At 30.3% G+C, this 17,033-nt stretch overlaps 1 protein-coding gene across 5 annotated transcripts in view; it reads left to right on the plus strand.

Annotated features, from left to right (window-relative positions):
* Window positions 1-17,033, plus strand: part of LOC106684291 (uncharacterized protein PF3D7_1120000) — a 34,663-nt gene that overhangs the window by 4,716 nt on the left and 12,914 nt on the right. For 2 of the 5 annotated variants that reach the window (XM_014426275.2, XM_014426277.2), the window contains exons 5-8: window positions 4,256-4,323; window positions 7,251-7,317; window positions 11,323-11,411; window positions 14,100-14,189. In XM_014426275.2, coding sequence (XP_014281761.1) covers window positions 4,256-4,323; window positions 7,251-7,317; window positions 11,323-11,411; window positions 14,100-14,189 — 314 coding nt within the window. Of the gene's footprint in view, window positions 1-4,255; window positions 4,324-6,563; window positions 6,679-6,748; window positions 6,776-6,882; window positions 6,910-7,250; window positions 7,318-11,322; window positions 11,412-14,099; window positions 14,190-17,033 lie in introns of those variants that run through there. The other 3 variants (XM_067047249.1, XM_067047250.1, XM_014426278.2) reach the window with 2 other exon arrangements.

Below are 17,033 nucleotides of genomic sequence, written 5' to 3' on the forward strand. Positions count from 1 at the left end.
ATGATATGAAATAAACTATTATAGTTTAATAAAGAAGAAATTGTGTCATTTACTAAATCCATTTTAATTCCATAAGACTCTTCCAGTTAAAATTATTAAATTTAAAAATTATTAAGTTTTTACAGTTTAAAATTATGGTAATTATCGTTTAAATAAAATAAATTTTATCCAATTTTGGTCTCAAAAGAATCTATATTTCTTTATAAGTCCGACGTTTTGGCAAATCCGGTCATCCTTAAGGATAATCTATAGCAAACAGCTTCTATTATACATATGATTAATTTTAACAATTTTACAAAAACAACATTATTAATAAATTATCATACCATAAATACAATTTTAGAACCATACCAATTTAATTTCAGTCCAAAATTAGTATGGGACATTAAAACATTAGGGAATCATACAAATTTATTAATTAGAAATCCTTAAATAATTTTCAATTACCTATTTCGTCAATTCTACAAATTAAATTAAAACATTTAATCACAGTTAATTTGCACTATTATAATTTATCACAACAATATTTGTAACGTTCCTTACACTCAGGCCAGGTAAATAATTTATTTATTTAACTATATTTTGGTTAGATTTCCTATTTCTTTTATTAATAAAATTCATATCAAGGTTAATTACAATTATAAACATAAATTTTATCCTACAGTTTTAATAAATTAATTTTGTTTAAACTCTCTGCATAGTGTTGGTTAAGATTTCTTGTCTGTTTTAAAATTCACTGTATAATTAACTTTTTCTGATATATAAAAAGACTCAAGTATTTCTCTTTTGAATGTATTATCTTATTTATGTAAAATTATAGTATTTTCAAAATAGAATACTACACTAGTGCTGTTTTATTGGGATCCTTTTTTTTTAAATCATTATAATAATAAAAGCTGTTTGTGATAGATAGTCTTTGAGGATGGCCGAATTGGCCAATACGTCGTACTTATAAATAAATATTGGATAAAATTTATTTTATTTAAACCATGATTAATTTTTTTTAAAGTAAGGATTTAATGAAGCGTAATAATAATTTTCTAAAATATTGATACGTTAAGATTCCTTTTATTTAATTATATATATGTTTATTAAACTAAAGGTCTGAAAATATTTAAAACAACACATTGAAAAAAAAGAAAAAGAAATTTAGTTCTAGGCATATTTTCGTTTCGGTAACTGTTTAGTTCTGATATTGCCTCTCTAATAGTAATATTCAATGTTTTGGAGTATATTATAAGAATTAATTATAATTTATTGGTATTGCTGGTAAAAATAAAGTGGAGTGTATCCATGAAGGATTGGAAATAAATTAACCATGGTGAGATAGGAAAGAAAACCTTTATTCTCGATTGAATAATACAAAAGTATAATATTGTAAGGAAATAATTCTTGACTATAGATTTGGAACCTCCAACAATAATCCACAAGCGTAAGCCAACCAAGTTACAACCTTCATTGGACCCCTCACCTAACATTATACTGCCAAAAGGCAATCCAAGGTATCCTTCACACCCAGCTATACATATAGCATACCTCTTATATGTACGTAGCAAATATCCATTAAAATCTTTACAGGAGGGTTGAAAAAAAAACTAAAAAAAAACTATAGATTTTGAATGGGATATATCATAACAAAAGATATTACAATTTGAATGGGGGTAATATAGCATAATAAAAGATGAGTGGGATAATATAGCATAATAAAAAATATTAAAATTTGAATGGGATACTATAGCATAATAAAAAATATTACAATTTTACTTGGCTGAAGATTTGTTTGTTTTTGTTTAAAGGCGTAAAACCTTTTGGTAATCAACGCTTATGGAATGTCATAATTAAGTTACAAACGTACATACGCATAGACGTTCTCTACAGCACACATGCGCGTTATTGAAATGTAAAAAATAATTACAATAATTTTTTTTTTTAAAATTGAAGAGGAGCTATCATTTAGAAAGGATGTGATTTTAACAATTTAAACATTAATTTTACTTTTGCTTCCTCATCAGTAAGAGCTTTGGATAAATTGGGGGCCATTCCTATTCTGTTAGGCAAGTTGGAGGTGGCAATTTTCTGATCAGGTGAGAGTGTGTGAGGAGAGTATGGGCTATTCTCAAGCTGATTAGAGCAACTTCCTCCCAGAAGCTTCTGAAGAGAAGGTTCTGTCCTCTCTCATCTTGGCCTCTATTCCTCTGCCTGGGTGCAGAGTATAATTAGTGACTCATAATGAATTACACATAGACTAAAAAAGCTCTGGACTCTGAGCTCAGAGTTTTGTTGTTCACTGTGGACAAAGTCCACATACTTGGGTACAGTACCTCTACTAAATCACAGGTCAGCCAATAGATGGCAGGAGCTTGATATCTTCTTCAAGTGATTCATTATAATGCATAGTTCTTCCTTAAACAGTAACATCAAAGGAATGATCCTTAAAGATATTTTTATAGGATACTATTAAATAGGATTTATACAATTTATATAAGGACTTATACAATATTTATAGCTGCATTAAAAAAGAAGCCATCTCAATTATTTTTAACACAAAATGTAGGAATAAAAAATACATAAAACGTGTGATAGGTACACCAGATATTTATTCCATTTTTTCCCCGGCCAAGAAGCACCGCGGCCACAGAGGGCCTATTGTACGCCGTCTCTCCTCTGCTTAAAACAGGTCAATTGCCTTTAAATCTGGACACTGTATAAGGATCCACTGTCTCGCAAAGTTTGGGGTCCAAGATACGATCCTTAACGAAGATGAGAAATCGTGTTCTTGCCTTCTGTGTTCTGCAAATGATATGGTAAGCAGTCTCTTCATCCTTCTTGCAGAACCTGCAGATAGGGGACTTCATCAATCTCATTATATAGAGATGCTTATTCAACTGACGATGTCCCGACAGACCTGTGACCCATCTTAAAGTACTCCTGTCCATGTTAAGAAGAGTGTCGCTTCTTCTGGAGCAGGATCCCTTGAGGAACCTTTTTGATTGTTCCATTCCTCTGGTATTAGTAGAGTAACCCAGCCTTGCTCTCAGCAATCTTTTTGATGTGCCTCTTCGCATGGCTGAGACTAATCCCACATATGGGATCAGGTGTAAAATGAGTGGACTCAGATCCTTTCCTTGCTAGGTAGTCCGCTCGCTCATTTTCTTTAATGCCTTTATGTCCAGGCACCCATTCCGCACCTTGTTAGCCAAGGAGAAAGAGTTCAGGTTAGCCTTACACTCCTCCACATATTTGGAGCGGGTTACAATGTTATCCAGCGCATAAATGGCTGCCTGACTGTCTCTGTAAATCGTAATTAGCCTTTCCCTCGTGCCCTCTTTTATTAAATTCTGGGCACAGTCATTTATTGCAAACATCTCAGCCTGGAATACTGTGGTGTGTTTTCCTAACGAGATGGATGTGCCTTGATTAGGCATATCCATCCTCCGTATTCCTGCTCCAGATCCTTGTCCCACTAAGGATCCGTCTGTGTAGTAGTTTATCCCATTGCACGGCTTGTGTGGGGGTAGACCCTTCACCCTTCAATCGTTTATTTATTCCAGAATTCGAATTCTTTTTTAAATTTAATTATATCAATTTTAAGAAGTCATTTAAACAAATGGATGCACTTTGGGGCCACAGCCTGGTTGTCCTAGGGACACCATTACACTATGCCCAGAATAAGTTCTTCGGATAATTTATTTGGGTATTAACTATTGCGTTAGGCAGAGGGTGAAAACAGATAAATGATAAATTGAAATAAAGGATTTACTGCTTTACTGTAACAAAGTAAGATAAGCATTGTTGTATTTATGAATAGTTAGTTTTGCACTTGTAACTGTCAATAAATGTTTCATAACACTTTTTGATATATTAGGTGAAATAGACACTAAGTTTTCTGATAGACCAGTTTTGTGTCTTAAGGTGAAAAGGAAGTAAAAATAACAACTGGTACACTAGGTAAGGAAAAACAAAACACACTCCACTAGTTAACATCACCATCACACTGTTATCTCTAATCCAAAGAGGTTATATGACAGTAGTTCGGCATTACCTCTGATAGCACCAGCTCACGTAGAAGTTATTACACTGTTGAAATATCGCGAGTTTGGAATTTATAGTTTAGAATTAATAGAATTGGGGTAATGGAATAAAAGTGGCCTGAACAGAGGGCTTTTGTATAAGGAGAGAAACAAATATTTATATTTCAAGAAAATTATTTATTTTATTTCCTTCAACTATTAAATAAAATTATATGATCTTGCAGGAATCAATGATGATATTGTCGACGAGTTCAACACGTTACTGGATGAGAGGAAGTTTTTGAGAAAAGAGGTAATTTATTTACTGATTTTTGGATTGGAGTATTAAATACTTTAAAGTGGTGGCCAAAGACCAGTTCTTGGGTATGCGGATGACTTGGTATTGTTGGGCGAGGAGAAGAAAACAGTACAACTACAAATACATTTATTGAATCTAGTAAGGAACTAGATCTCGAAATAAATACGGATAAAACAAAATATATGATATAATAGAATTACCACTATACGTGCTGAGATTTTCGTTGCGTAGAAGTCTTTACATGGATTCTACGGTAACTAGAAATAACGAAATTGATGAGAAAATAAAAGCGAGGAAAAAGGCGGGAAATGTTTATTTTTCTATTTTGAAATTGCTTAGTTCGCACATTCTGTCCAAAAACTTATAAGTTAGAATTTAAAATAACTGTAATATTTAGTAAATATTAATATTAAATAAATTTAAAATATTTTTCTGTCCACTATTCTTTACGGATCCGAAAAGTTGCCTTTTGCAATAATAGTACAAGAGCCGGGATGAAAAAAAGGCAGTTATTACACTCCAACTTCTGATTACTTTAATGAAAACTATGTATAATTATACATTATACATTATATTTAATTATAATTATTATCCAAAACTGATGAGACTGCCAAGTATAGGTAGGGGGAATAAAAAATGGCGGCTGTTTCAAAACCTTAAAAAAACATTAATTTTTCATCCGGAGCTCTATATCTTAAAAACTACCAACAACACTAGAAAATCTATAGGAAGATTATTTAAAGAGTAAATTTGATGAAATATTAGCCCTAATAGAGCTATTTACGTCCAATAGTTCTCGAGATACATCCTTTTAAAAAGGAACATTTCATAAAAATGTACTGAAATATTAGTAGTTAATTAATTTATTTCGAGAAATATATATCTCAGGAACTATGTGACGTACAGATGTCTATTAGCACTCAAATTAAAGCTATTTTAATGTACTATAAAGGAGTTTATGATGTTTACCTTCGTTGTAATAGTACTTTTCATGATATTTGCTAAAATAAATTAATTTATAGTAGTTCGGACAATAAGTTAGATTTATGAGAAACTTCATTTCAGCCCATTGTACGTACAGATGTCTGCTAGTGCTCAAATTAAAGCTAGTTAAATTTACTACGAAATATTTAATTAAGTTTATATTTGTAGGAGTAGTAGTTTTTATAATATTTGACAAAAGAAAATCACAAAATGTTAATTTCTAGTTGTTCGTATAAAATGTTGGATTTTTGAAAAAATATAACTCCAGATCCATAAGACGCACATATGTCTGCCAACAATCAAAATAAAGAAAATTTAACTTACTAAAAGGTAGTTTATGACACTTATCTTCGTAGGGGTAATAGATTTTATGATATTTACATATTAACATAAATTTGGCAAATGAAAATTTGTCCGAACAACTATAAATCAATTTATTTTAGCAAATATCATGAAAACTACTATTCCTACGAAAGTAAAGGTCATAAACTTCTTTATATTCCGTTAAACTAGCTTTAGTTTGAGTGCTAATAGACATCTGTACGTCACATAGTTCCTGAGATATGAATTTCTCAAAATAAATTAACTAGCTACTCATATTTGCAGTACGTTCTATACAACATTTTTATGAAATGTTGCTTTTTAAAAAGCTATATCTCGAGAACTATTGAACGTAAATAGCTCTATTAGGGCTTACATTTAAAAAATTTACAGAGCCTTAAGGTTTTTTATAAATAAAGTGTAAAATATTCGGAGAGAAAAATAATACTTGGACAAAAAAAAAAGGATGAGCTGACGAGAGAATCTGAAAAGTTGCTGTGGTCAGAAAAAAACACAACCAAAAAATCATTTATTCAAGTCGACGTTTCGACCTGAGTCTTATTTGGGGAGCTTTCGGCACAGATTCTGGCTAAACTAAAGTTTGAACCAGTTTCAGTTTTTTTTTACTCAACGACCATCTTCTCCATTTAAAACTTCAAATCATTCTTTATTTTCTTAAAAGTCCAATGTTTCAGCCCATTTAGGCTATCCTAAAGAACAATATACCACAAAACAGCTTTTATTATAGGTTGATTTTTGACAATTTTAGCTGTTAACAATATTAATAATAAAAAAAAAATACATTAAAAAGCAATTTACACTCACATAAATTTAAAAACTCTTTTAAAAATAATTTAAATAAATTAAATTTATTTTAGTTTAATTTAAATAAAAGTAAATATCTAGTTAGATTATCACATGTAAACAAGGCAATTAGAACACATGTAGAAGGACTCATTAGCCACGGAGACTCAACTCACCCATGATACTCAAATAACCTTAACATTTCACACCAACACAATGGCACAAGAGGACGAAGAGAAGGTAAGTATCAATAACAAATTTTATTTTTAGAATTTTGAAACAAAACTAACAAGTTTGAATTTGTTCGCAGAAGTCAAGTATAAGTGTTACTAGTAATGTAAGTATATTTCAATCAAAATCTAATGCATTTTATGCCCAAATCTAATGAATTTTATAGAAGGCTTAAAATTTTGATTCTAACTTAGTAACTGAATTTTTTTGCAGAAATCAAATAATACATGTTTGACTGATGTAAGTAAATTTCAATTGACTTCAGTATATTATTTATCACAGTATCTAATGTCCAGATCTTATAATAATTTTTAAATATGGTTTTAAAAATAAACACTAATGCTTCAAATAAACAAGGAAGGTAATAATGTAGGTTACCACAAACTTTCATAATGGCTAAAACGTAAGTAACTTTATTTATAATCATTTAAGTTATTTTATACATCTATATGACGTCATATGTATGTATTTCAATGATTATATATGTACAAAGTATCTTTAATAAATATAAATTATTTATTATAAATATACATTTTGGAAATCTAATATTTTTACAGCACTATTATTACGAACTTTTTCAGGTTAAAATCACTGATAAAAAAGTTATTGAAGTCGTCAAGAATATGATCAGGAAAACATCAATCCCAGGTATAATAAACTAATTATATTAATAAATAATTTACTAAATAATTAAAAAACACTATCCAAATTATAGTCTCAAAACATTTATTTATTTACACGTCCAACGTTTCGGCCAATCCGGCCATCTTCAGGGACAATCTATTACAAAAATTTTTCATTATTTGTATGATTCTACAATCCATTCAATTATTTAACATTATTATTTATAATTTACCTTACCTTAATTTACTATGACACATATCATTTAACTATTTTAAAAAAAACTCCATACAGGCTATTCTGCCCAGGTCAAAACTTTATATCTATGAACAACATTAAAACCATTTGGTAAACTTATTTTTTGTTAATCAGTATATCTCACATTTGTTTAATTACCTAATATGTAAAAAATACATTAAAAATCACAGTCAAATTCTTTATCTTTTACCACTCTTTATACACATTTATTATAACCTCACTTGTAACCTACCTTTACTCAGTTCAACCATTTAAAAAATTATTTATCATAATTACATTTTTGTCACTATTTTCTCTTTATTACATTAGTAAAATTCCTATCAAGGCTAACTGTAATTATCCATATATAAATTATCCTATATTATTTATAAGTTAATCTTACTTAATATTTCTGCATAATGTTGATTTAAATTCCTCGTATCTGTTTTGAAGTTCACTGTGTAATCAATATTTTCAGATATTGATATTCAATGATTACACAGTGAACTTCAAAACAGATAGTAAATTAAGGTAAGGTAAATTATAAATAATAATGTTAAATAATTGAATGGATTGTAGGATCATACAAATAATGAAAAATTTATGTAATAGATTGTCCCTGAAGATGGCCGGATTGGCCGAAACGTTGGACGTGTAAATGAAATAAATGTTTTGAGACTATAATTTGGATAGTGTTTTTTAATTATTTAGTAAAAAATTTACCAGTCTCAAGAAAGAAATTTAAAGATTATAAATTAATAAATAATTTTAATTGTTAATTATAGTATCGCTACATCTTTTAAATTAAAGTATATATTTTTTTTATTTTACTCATTTAAAAAATTACATCCAATATGGTCCGACTAGTTTAAAACATCTATAGGTCGGTGCCAAAATAACACACAAAAAATGTTAGACAAAAGTGAAGTGTAATTATTACAATTTTGACTATTAGCTTTGTGGTGCCTAAACAATTTTTAAGCTAGATGAGTACAATATGAATTGATCTATAGTGATACAACTAATAATTTAATTAACAGCTACTAAAATGAAAATAAAGTAAAAAAATAAAATAACAGTTATTAAAAAAAAAATAAAAAATAATAATAATAAAAATAGCTCAAATGCCTTTGAAGAGAATAATAAAGCTGCAAATTTACAATTAGTGAATTAATATAATAATGAGAATAAAACAAGCTGATACAGAATGTGATAAAAATAAGGATCCAATAATATATATTACTAAGCACACATACATAGCTAATTCTAATAGTAATATAATGAATAATTATTAGGAGTTAAGAAAAAATACAGGTATATTTTGGTCATTTGGTGAATCAAAATCAATTATTGGGAATCAAAGAAGTAAGAAACTGGGTACTAATAAATATTTCATTTTTCTTTTTCTTTGTGGTTGGTTTATTTATTTATTCTTCTGGTAAGCGATTGAACAGATATAGTTTAAGGTACGTTTACCAAATTTATTATAATAGGGTGGTTCGATAAATTAAATTTTTTTTCAAACATTTTTTATATATATTATTTATTTTCTAAATAAATTAATATCCATAAATTTTAAGATAATTCTGTTAAAATAAAATAGTTTAGCTTTTAAAATAATTTACGATTTTAAGATTTTTTTTTTCTGTATTACAACATTGCGTTGATGTTCTTAATGTTCAATGCTGTAGATTTGCAAGTTTTGATAAATGACTATCAAAAATTAAAATAAAAAACAAAAATAAAAATAACTGCAATGATTTTGAAGTGAATAATAAAGTTGCAAATTTACTTTAACCAATCTTTTCGATTACAAAAGACTGATCTACATGACTCTTTTAAGGGCTATCTGGACATACGGAGTAGAGCTTTGGGGCTCCACTAAACCATCAAATTCCTCGCGAATCCAATCCTTACAGTCCAAGATCCTTAACGTTCCTTACTTTGTCACAAATCAAGTCATCCATCAGGACCTCAATGTTCCATATGTTGCCGATTTGGCCAGAACCAGATACCAATCCTTCCATGGAAAACTTCCCAATGACCCAAATCCACTTGTTTCTAACCTGGCTTCTCCTTCATTACCTAATAATCCTCCTAGGCGTCTGAAAAGAAGATGGCCTCGGGATCTTCTCCTCTAGAAATGTTATTGGAGTTCTATCAATGGGTAGATTCTCTACATGTTTGTATCATGTCACTATCTCACTTACAGCAAATTCACTTGTATTATACATTACATACAGTTGTAAATAACAATAAAAATATTTATTTTATCTTTAATAGGAGTTTTAATAGACATCCGTAGGTCGAACTGTTTTTGAGACTACTAACTTCTGATTTTCCAGTGCATTTAGCAATATCCCGGGAACTTTTGAACATAAGCAGCTTTATTAGGGCTTATATTTTAGAAAATTTACCATACTGTTCACGTTTTCTCAAGTTTTCTAGTGTTGTTGATAGTTGTAAAAAATTTATGAAACAGTCATTTTTCAATAATGAAACAACTGTGCCGTTTTCTCCTCTTGGGCTTTTTGAGATTTGGTTTCCGTAAACCTAAAGTTTTTCCGAACAACTAGAAATCAACAGCTTGTGATTTTATTTTGACAAATATTATGAAAGCTACTACTCCTACAAATATAAACGTCATAAACTACTTTATAGCACATTAATATAGCTTTGATTTGAGTGCTAATAAGCATCAGTACATCTAACGATTCCTGAAACAGGGTCTTCCCAAAATAAATTAACTACTGATTTTTTGTTATTTTGTTATGAAATGTTGCTTATTAAAAAAATTGTATCTCGGAAGCTATTTAACGTAAGCAGGTCTATTAAGACTCACATATTAGCTAATTTACTGTACTTCAAATGATATCTTATTAAGTTTATTTGTGTTGGTAGTTTCAAAGATATGGAGCTCAGATTGAAACATTAATTTTTTACAACGTTTTGAACCAGCAGCTATCTTTTATTCCACCTAACTTTAGTTAGCAGACACATGAATTTTGACTAATTAATGCTTTTCATTTAATTAATCAAAAAATTGTGATGATTTTTTTTTCCTAGAGTGCTTGCAGCACTACACATTGTATAATTTTATAAAACATTTTAACTCTTTGAAAAATTGAATGCTTAAATCATAGAATGATGTAAAATTAGATATGGTGAAATTGTTCTAATTTCATGATTATGAGAATTTTTTTCTGAAAGAAACTGAATATATTATTATTTTATTCTCTAATGGTATACTTTATTGTTAACATTGGAAACAAAGAATCGAAAAAGTAATTTACAATCAAATAATAATAATAAATTAATAATATTAAATCAGATTCAGCAATATTACTATAAATTTTATGTCTTTTATTTAGATTTTTTTACATAACTAACATTAACTGTACCAACGTAATAATAATTTCACATTATGTAATCATGTAAAATGTCTTGAATATCTGACAAAATATTTCAACTATAATTCTAATTCTAGTCTTGAGGGGTCCCACATATGTAAATAATACGAACAATTTTCAGTATCTTCACCTGAGAGCCGAAACACGGGGAGAATAATGAACTAATATAATTTGAGAGTAATAATCAATGAAATTTGTGTTTTATTTGAAGTTATTTATATTATATTAAAACACAAATGTAATTATAATTATAATACCAGTATTTTATAATTAGTTTGGAAATTTTTTATTTTTCGATTTTCATATAAAGCTAATATTTATTGGAAACGTTACTATTTTTTATTTACTCAAATTCATTTGATAAATATTTTTTTATTGGTTTCAGGTCCAGGTGACGAATTATACAACGACTTGTACAAAGTACTGGTAAAGAATTTATCAAGTGATTTGAAAGAGAGCGATACAAATGAATTGGTAATTTATTTGATTAGCTTATATATATATATTAAATTAAATTAAATATGGCACCACTAGAACTCATGAAAGGTTAGGGATACACTAATAAGGAAATACTTTTACTAGACTAACGGTTGTGCAAGGAGGCGATTTAGTCAGAATCACGTTCGACGGCCAATGTTTGCCCAACTAAGGGTGCCCACTTCATGAACCTGGAGGGTTCCCGTATCCATAGAGCTGACGGCTACAGTAAAACAGAAAATAATTATCTGCCACCAGATTCTAACCAGGATCCTTGGAGTTAGTAGCACAGTGCCTTACCAATACACTATCTCCACCAATACACTATCCGCTCCCATTGTATTTGGCGTCTTGGGGTTCAGTTGTATCAGTGTTGGTGTAGTTTTCCAGTTACTAACTTAACACTGGCACAACCGAAACTCTAAGAAACCAACAGCGAAGGTTACTACACAATTCCTTACATACAAAAACACGGCCACTTGACTAAACTTTACTCCATTACAAAACCCAAAATAGAGTTACAATCTATATATTGTGCAAAATTCCCTGTAAAGAGAACTATGGGAAGTCCTATTTTAGAAATTCAGAACAGTATCTCAAAAGAAGAGTATATTAGGGGTATTCATGATATTATGTTAAATGTAAAATGTTTACCGCGTTAAATGTTATAAGTGTAGGATTGTGAGCAGTCCTATTTAAAGTCATGTGAAATATTAAATGCATAAGAGCTCCTTGCGGATTTTTTGAGCAACTTGTTTAATAACCTTTCCTTCCAAAAATTCATGTTAACGTTTACTATTGAGTTTTGATTAAAGTAATTTATTATAACATGCATAAAGTAAGTGAAAAGTTAGTAGTATTAAAGTTTGGCCACTGAGGTCCTTGTTGATCTTTTAACTTGAGAGGAAGAGGAACGAGATGAGCTAATTGACAAGTGTTACTACATTATTATTATTGTTATCCATTGCTTTATTAGTTATAAAAATATCTAAAAGAATGCCAACACAATATAAGAGCAAGTAACGTAACAGGACAACAAACAAACGGTGACGAGTCAGTTGGTCTGTTGCGTGACGTCTTTCTCCATTTAACAGACTCTCAACTAATTCAAATGTTATATCGTTTTAAGATGCAACAAAGGAGGAAATATTTCTCCATTTAACATGAGTTTTTCCATTTAACATGTTAAACTAAAGGTCATGAATAACTCTTATAACACAAATATAATTGTTAATGAGGTGTAGATAGTTGACTTTAGATTACTGATTGGAGAAGATGGTCGGGGGTGCGGGAAACGTCGGCATAAATAAATATTTTTTTGTTTATATGTTGTTTCTTTGCTGACCACACCCTACGACCATCTTCTCCAATCGGTAATCTACGATCAACTATCTACACCTCATCAACAATTATATAACTTGTTTAACAATTAACAATTTTTTTTTAAATATTTATTTATTGCTATTTACAACTGTACATTATAATACATTTAGTAAATCTGATCTAAGTAAAAAAAAATAGTTAACACTGAATATGGAAAAATAAAAGTGACCAGAAAATTTCAGTACTTGGAAGAAATAATTTGTCACAACGGTTTTGAGAAAGAGAGTACTGGAGAAAAAAAAACCAAATTAGAAAATTTAAGCTTTCAAACAGCTAAAATTTACATTAAGAAGAACCTCTCCTCCAATTACAACGTTGTGATAAGGCCTGCAGATCACATGCTTACCCAACTTGGAAGAGCTGATAAGAATAGAAAGGAGGATATTAAGAAAAATCTATGGGCCCAGGAAAACACAAGAAGGTTACAAGCAAAGATCTGACGATCTACAGAAAAAAGACCTGGAAACCGAGATGAGAATCAGAAGGCTGATGTTCTATGGGCACATGAAGAGGATGAAAGAGGAAAGATTGAATAAGAAGATCTTTAAAATTATGTTCTGGCTACAAAACCCTGGGAGGATACACGAGGCAAATGAGAGAGGAATTAAAGAGACTTAAAATTTCAGATACTGACTGTCTAAATAGAGATATGTAATAGGAAAACATTGGAAAATTTTACCAATATTGGAAGAGGAAAAAGAAAGACAGTAGAGGATCATGAAACTATGATGGGAAGAAAGAAATTGAAGACTCCCAAAGAACCAATACACGATATAAAAAAAAATTATGTATACTTCAAGAAAATTTTATTTAAAAACAATTAACATAAGAAAAAAAATTACAAAACTAATCATTTCATAGCATAAAATTGATTAAAAATGAATTTAAAATAAAAAATATACAGATTTCAGAATATTCAACGTAAATTTTTCGAAGCTTAGGAAATAATTTACAGGGTGGAAAAAAAAATTGGTGTAATTATATCCCTTACCTTTAATTTAATATTTATAAGTAAATTAGTTTTTAAGCTATGACATTACAAAAACAAATGATTAAAGGTTTAAGAAATAATTATATCTAATTTTAAAAAATTTACTTATCTATAGGAAAACACTCATTTACTCTGGAGTAAAAATCACGAATAACTGATATGACTACCCAAAAGAGATCAAAAACCTTGTTTCTAGCAATTATCACGAGTTAATACCATAAGTAGTAATTTGATGAAATAAAAAACAAAACATTTATATACTAATTGAAGGAAAATAAAACAAAAGTGACTAAAATTTATGAAAATTCTAGGATGCTGAAGTGACTGCTAGAAAACTTGCCGCTTGGGTGCTATCATTTGATGAGGAACTTAAAAATCAACCAAGTCCGACGGATGAGCAAGTAATTATAACTTACTTTTTTTAAATTTATGAAATAATTCGAAGTTCTAAAACTTTATTTAGAAATTTTCTGTGTTTATGAGTCATTGATACAAATGAAACTTGGTACTTAGGAATACCTCCATTAGTAACATCGACGGCAAGAACTAGTATCATGATTTAGACAGCTTTTTATAATTTAAATTGACTTGAAAAAGCATTTGTATCTTTCTTTATGTTAAGTGAATGGTGTTCCAAATAAGAAAATAACTAAGAAATTAGAATTAACTATAAGCCATCAATTAGACCAAATCTTATATATTAGAAGGAAACTTGGTGCGTATCAGGGATATTACATGTCGAATTATATGATTATACATACATTATAAATGGTTATCATAAGATTCAAATTGACATATTCTCCGCTTTTGATAGTGTCTGGTGGCCTAGCATACTCCAGCAACTGCAGAGGTTTCAGACACCCAGAAACTTGTACGCCCTCGTATAAAGATACCTCGAGGATAGGTGGATCATGGTTAGAGGTACTGCCTTCTGTAGAAACTTCCATAGAGAGGGGTGCCCAAAATTCATGATTCTGCTCTATGGAAGCTGGTCTTTGACGAGTTGCAGGAGAAGCGGTTCCTTGCAAATGCCTTTGTAGATTATTTGGCTGCAGTGGTGTCCAAGAGCTGATAAGAGCATCGTGTAAAAGGAACAGATTAATGATGGCCCCTGCAAAAACTCAGTCTATGTTGCTGGTAAAAAGAGCCCATCCTATAAATCTAATTATTGATGATAAGTCGAACGGTCGGGACCGAAATTTGGAAGACGATTTATTGTGACTCCTTATTTGGACTACTTAGAGAACAGTATGGTACTGGCCTGGATCGGCCATTGTAGGGCCTCAGATACCCATTTACAATGACCATGTATAACGGGGTTGTTGTGAGTCTTCCTGCAACCGTACCTTACAAACCGGCAGAAAAGTAGGAACGGAAGGTTCTGCTAAGAGTGACTAGAGCTAGTGTGTTCCCCTCGACCTCCTCCTCCGAGAAGACGTATTGAAATATACGTATAAGAAAGAAGATTCAGCAGGTTTGCTAGAAAATATCAAGATGAGAATTAAGGAGGACCCCAGGAAATGGAAAACCATTGCACAGGACACGATGGAAGAGTGAGCGTGGGCGGTGAACTTAAGGAAGCACTTTCCCACTGTTCGGTCTTATAAGCAAAGTGGATCCTCCCAGACTCGTGGATCTCCCGATTCCCGACGAACATGGCGGTTCTGAGCTAAGTTTCATCGCCATCGTACCGGAAACTGCTGAGCACAGAAATTATGTTCTCACCACCTTTGAGACCCAAAGGGTTGAACTGCAGAAGGAGAAATGAAGTCTATGTTCTGACGGAGAATTCCCTCAACTGGCCACTGTACATAACTGAACGTATTACAAAAATTTTGTGTAAGGGTGAAAACGTTCAGTGAGCCTAGAACAGCAGAACTATTCATTATTAATCAACGTTTCGTCCCACTTTTCAGGGTTTCATCACGGCTGAATACAAAGAGATACAAATACACACACACCTACCGGTGTTATAATGCCTGACAGTGCTTCCACGGGTTGGTAGAGAAGAATTGGGAGGTGTTTTTTTTAGTGAATAGGAATCTCACACTGTTTTGTAACTTTTATTGTTGTATTTCGTCTTATGAAAGATTTTTACCCTACCCACAAAACACACACACACACATCAATTCGAAAGATATGTTTACTAAAAATGCACTGCCAGAATGCAGAAAAAGTGGCTATCTTCAACCCCTTTTCATCATCACCCATGGGGCTTAGAAAAAAAAATTGTACATCAATCTAATTTATTGAAATTTTTTATTTTGTATTTTACATAATTCAGATACGGAATATGAGAGTCAAAAGTGGCCCGACTGTACTTCTTGAGTAAGATCACAAAGCAACCAGGATAATAAACCAAATTGTAATTAATATCTCGTCGTTAATGAAATAGATTTCATAAAGGGATAAAATACATAAGAAAACAAGAGCCTTATCAACTAAGGATATAAATATATTTGTTTATTAATGTTTCGAAACATAATATACATAGACATAAATAAATCCAATCATATTTATATGACAGAGGCCCTTACACGGTCAGTCGAAAAGACAGTCATCATTCAAAAGCTATACTGAAATGACTGACAGATTTGCAGATGTATGTTCTATGGGCTGGGTTTTATGGCCCCTGGTTCCTGTACTTTTATTTCTAGAATTATTGGCCGGTTGATGTTTGTTTTTATAATTTTTTATCTTACAATCTTTTGTTCCTAAATTTATATTTTTCACATTCTATTGTAATTCATAGTTAAAACAAAAGCGAGGGAGAGAAACACTTTATTCAAAAGTGTGAGTGCCTCCTATCTGCATTGACCTGCTACGTACACAGCATATTGAGACTAGTTGGACAATTGTTTATTATTGTAATATTACATAGGTTTAGTATATAAAAATTAAAATAAATAATTTAAAAACATTTTTTTTTTCTCCTTATTGTTTTAGTTTTTAAATATATTTTCCTTTGCTATATTTTCATTTTTTCTTAATCTTTTTTACTTTTTTTTTTTATAATATTATTCATTTCCCCCTCCTATTGTTTTCCTATATATTTACATCTAATTCTTAAAAACTGTATAGTTTCCACAACGCCCTAATAGTCAATATACCTTCAAAGGCATTTGAGCTATTTTTATTATTATTATTTTTTATTAATTTCAATTTTTTTGAGGTTAATGACTTCCATTTTTGAATGAAATATTTATTAATTATTCATGACATTGTACAACATTTCAGGACCACCA

This window comes from Halyomorpha halys, unplaced genomic scaffold (assembly GCF_000696795.3).
Source record: "Halyomorpha halys isolate HHAL.00 unplaced genomic scaffold, Hhal_1.1 Scaffold567.1, whole genome shotgun sequence".
In the NCBI taxonomy this organism is placed as follows: Eukaryota; Metazoa; Arthropoda; class Insecta; order Hemiptera; family Pentatomidae; genus Halyomorpha; species Halyomorpha halys.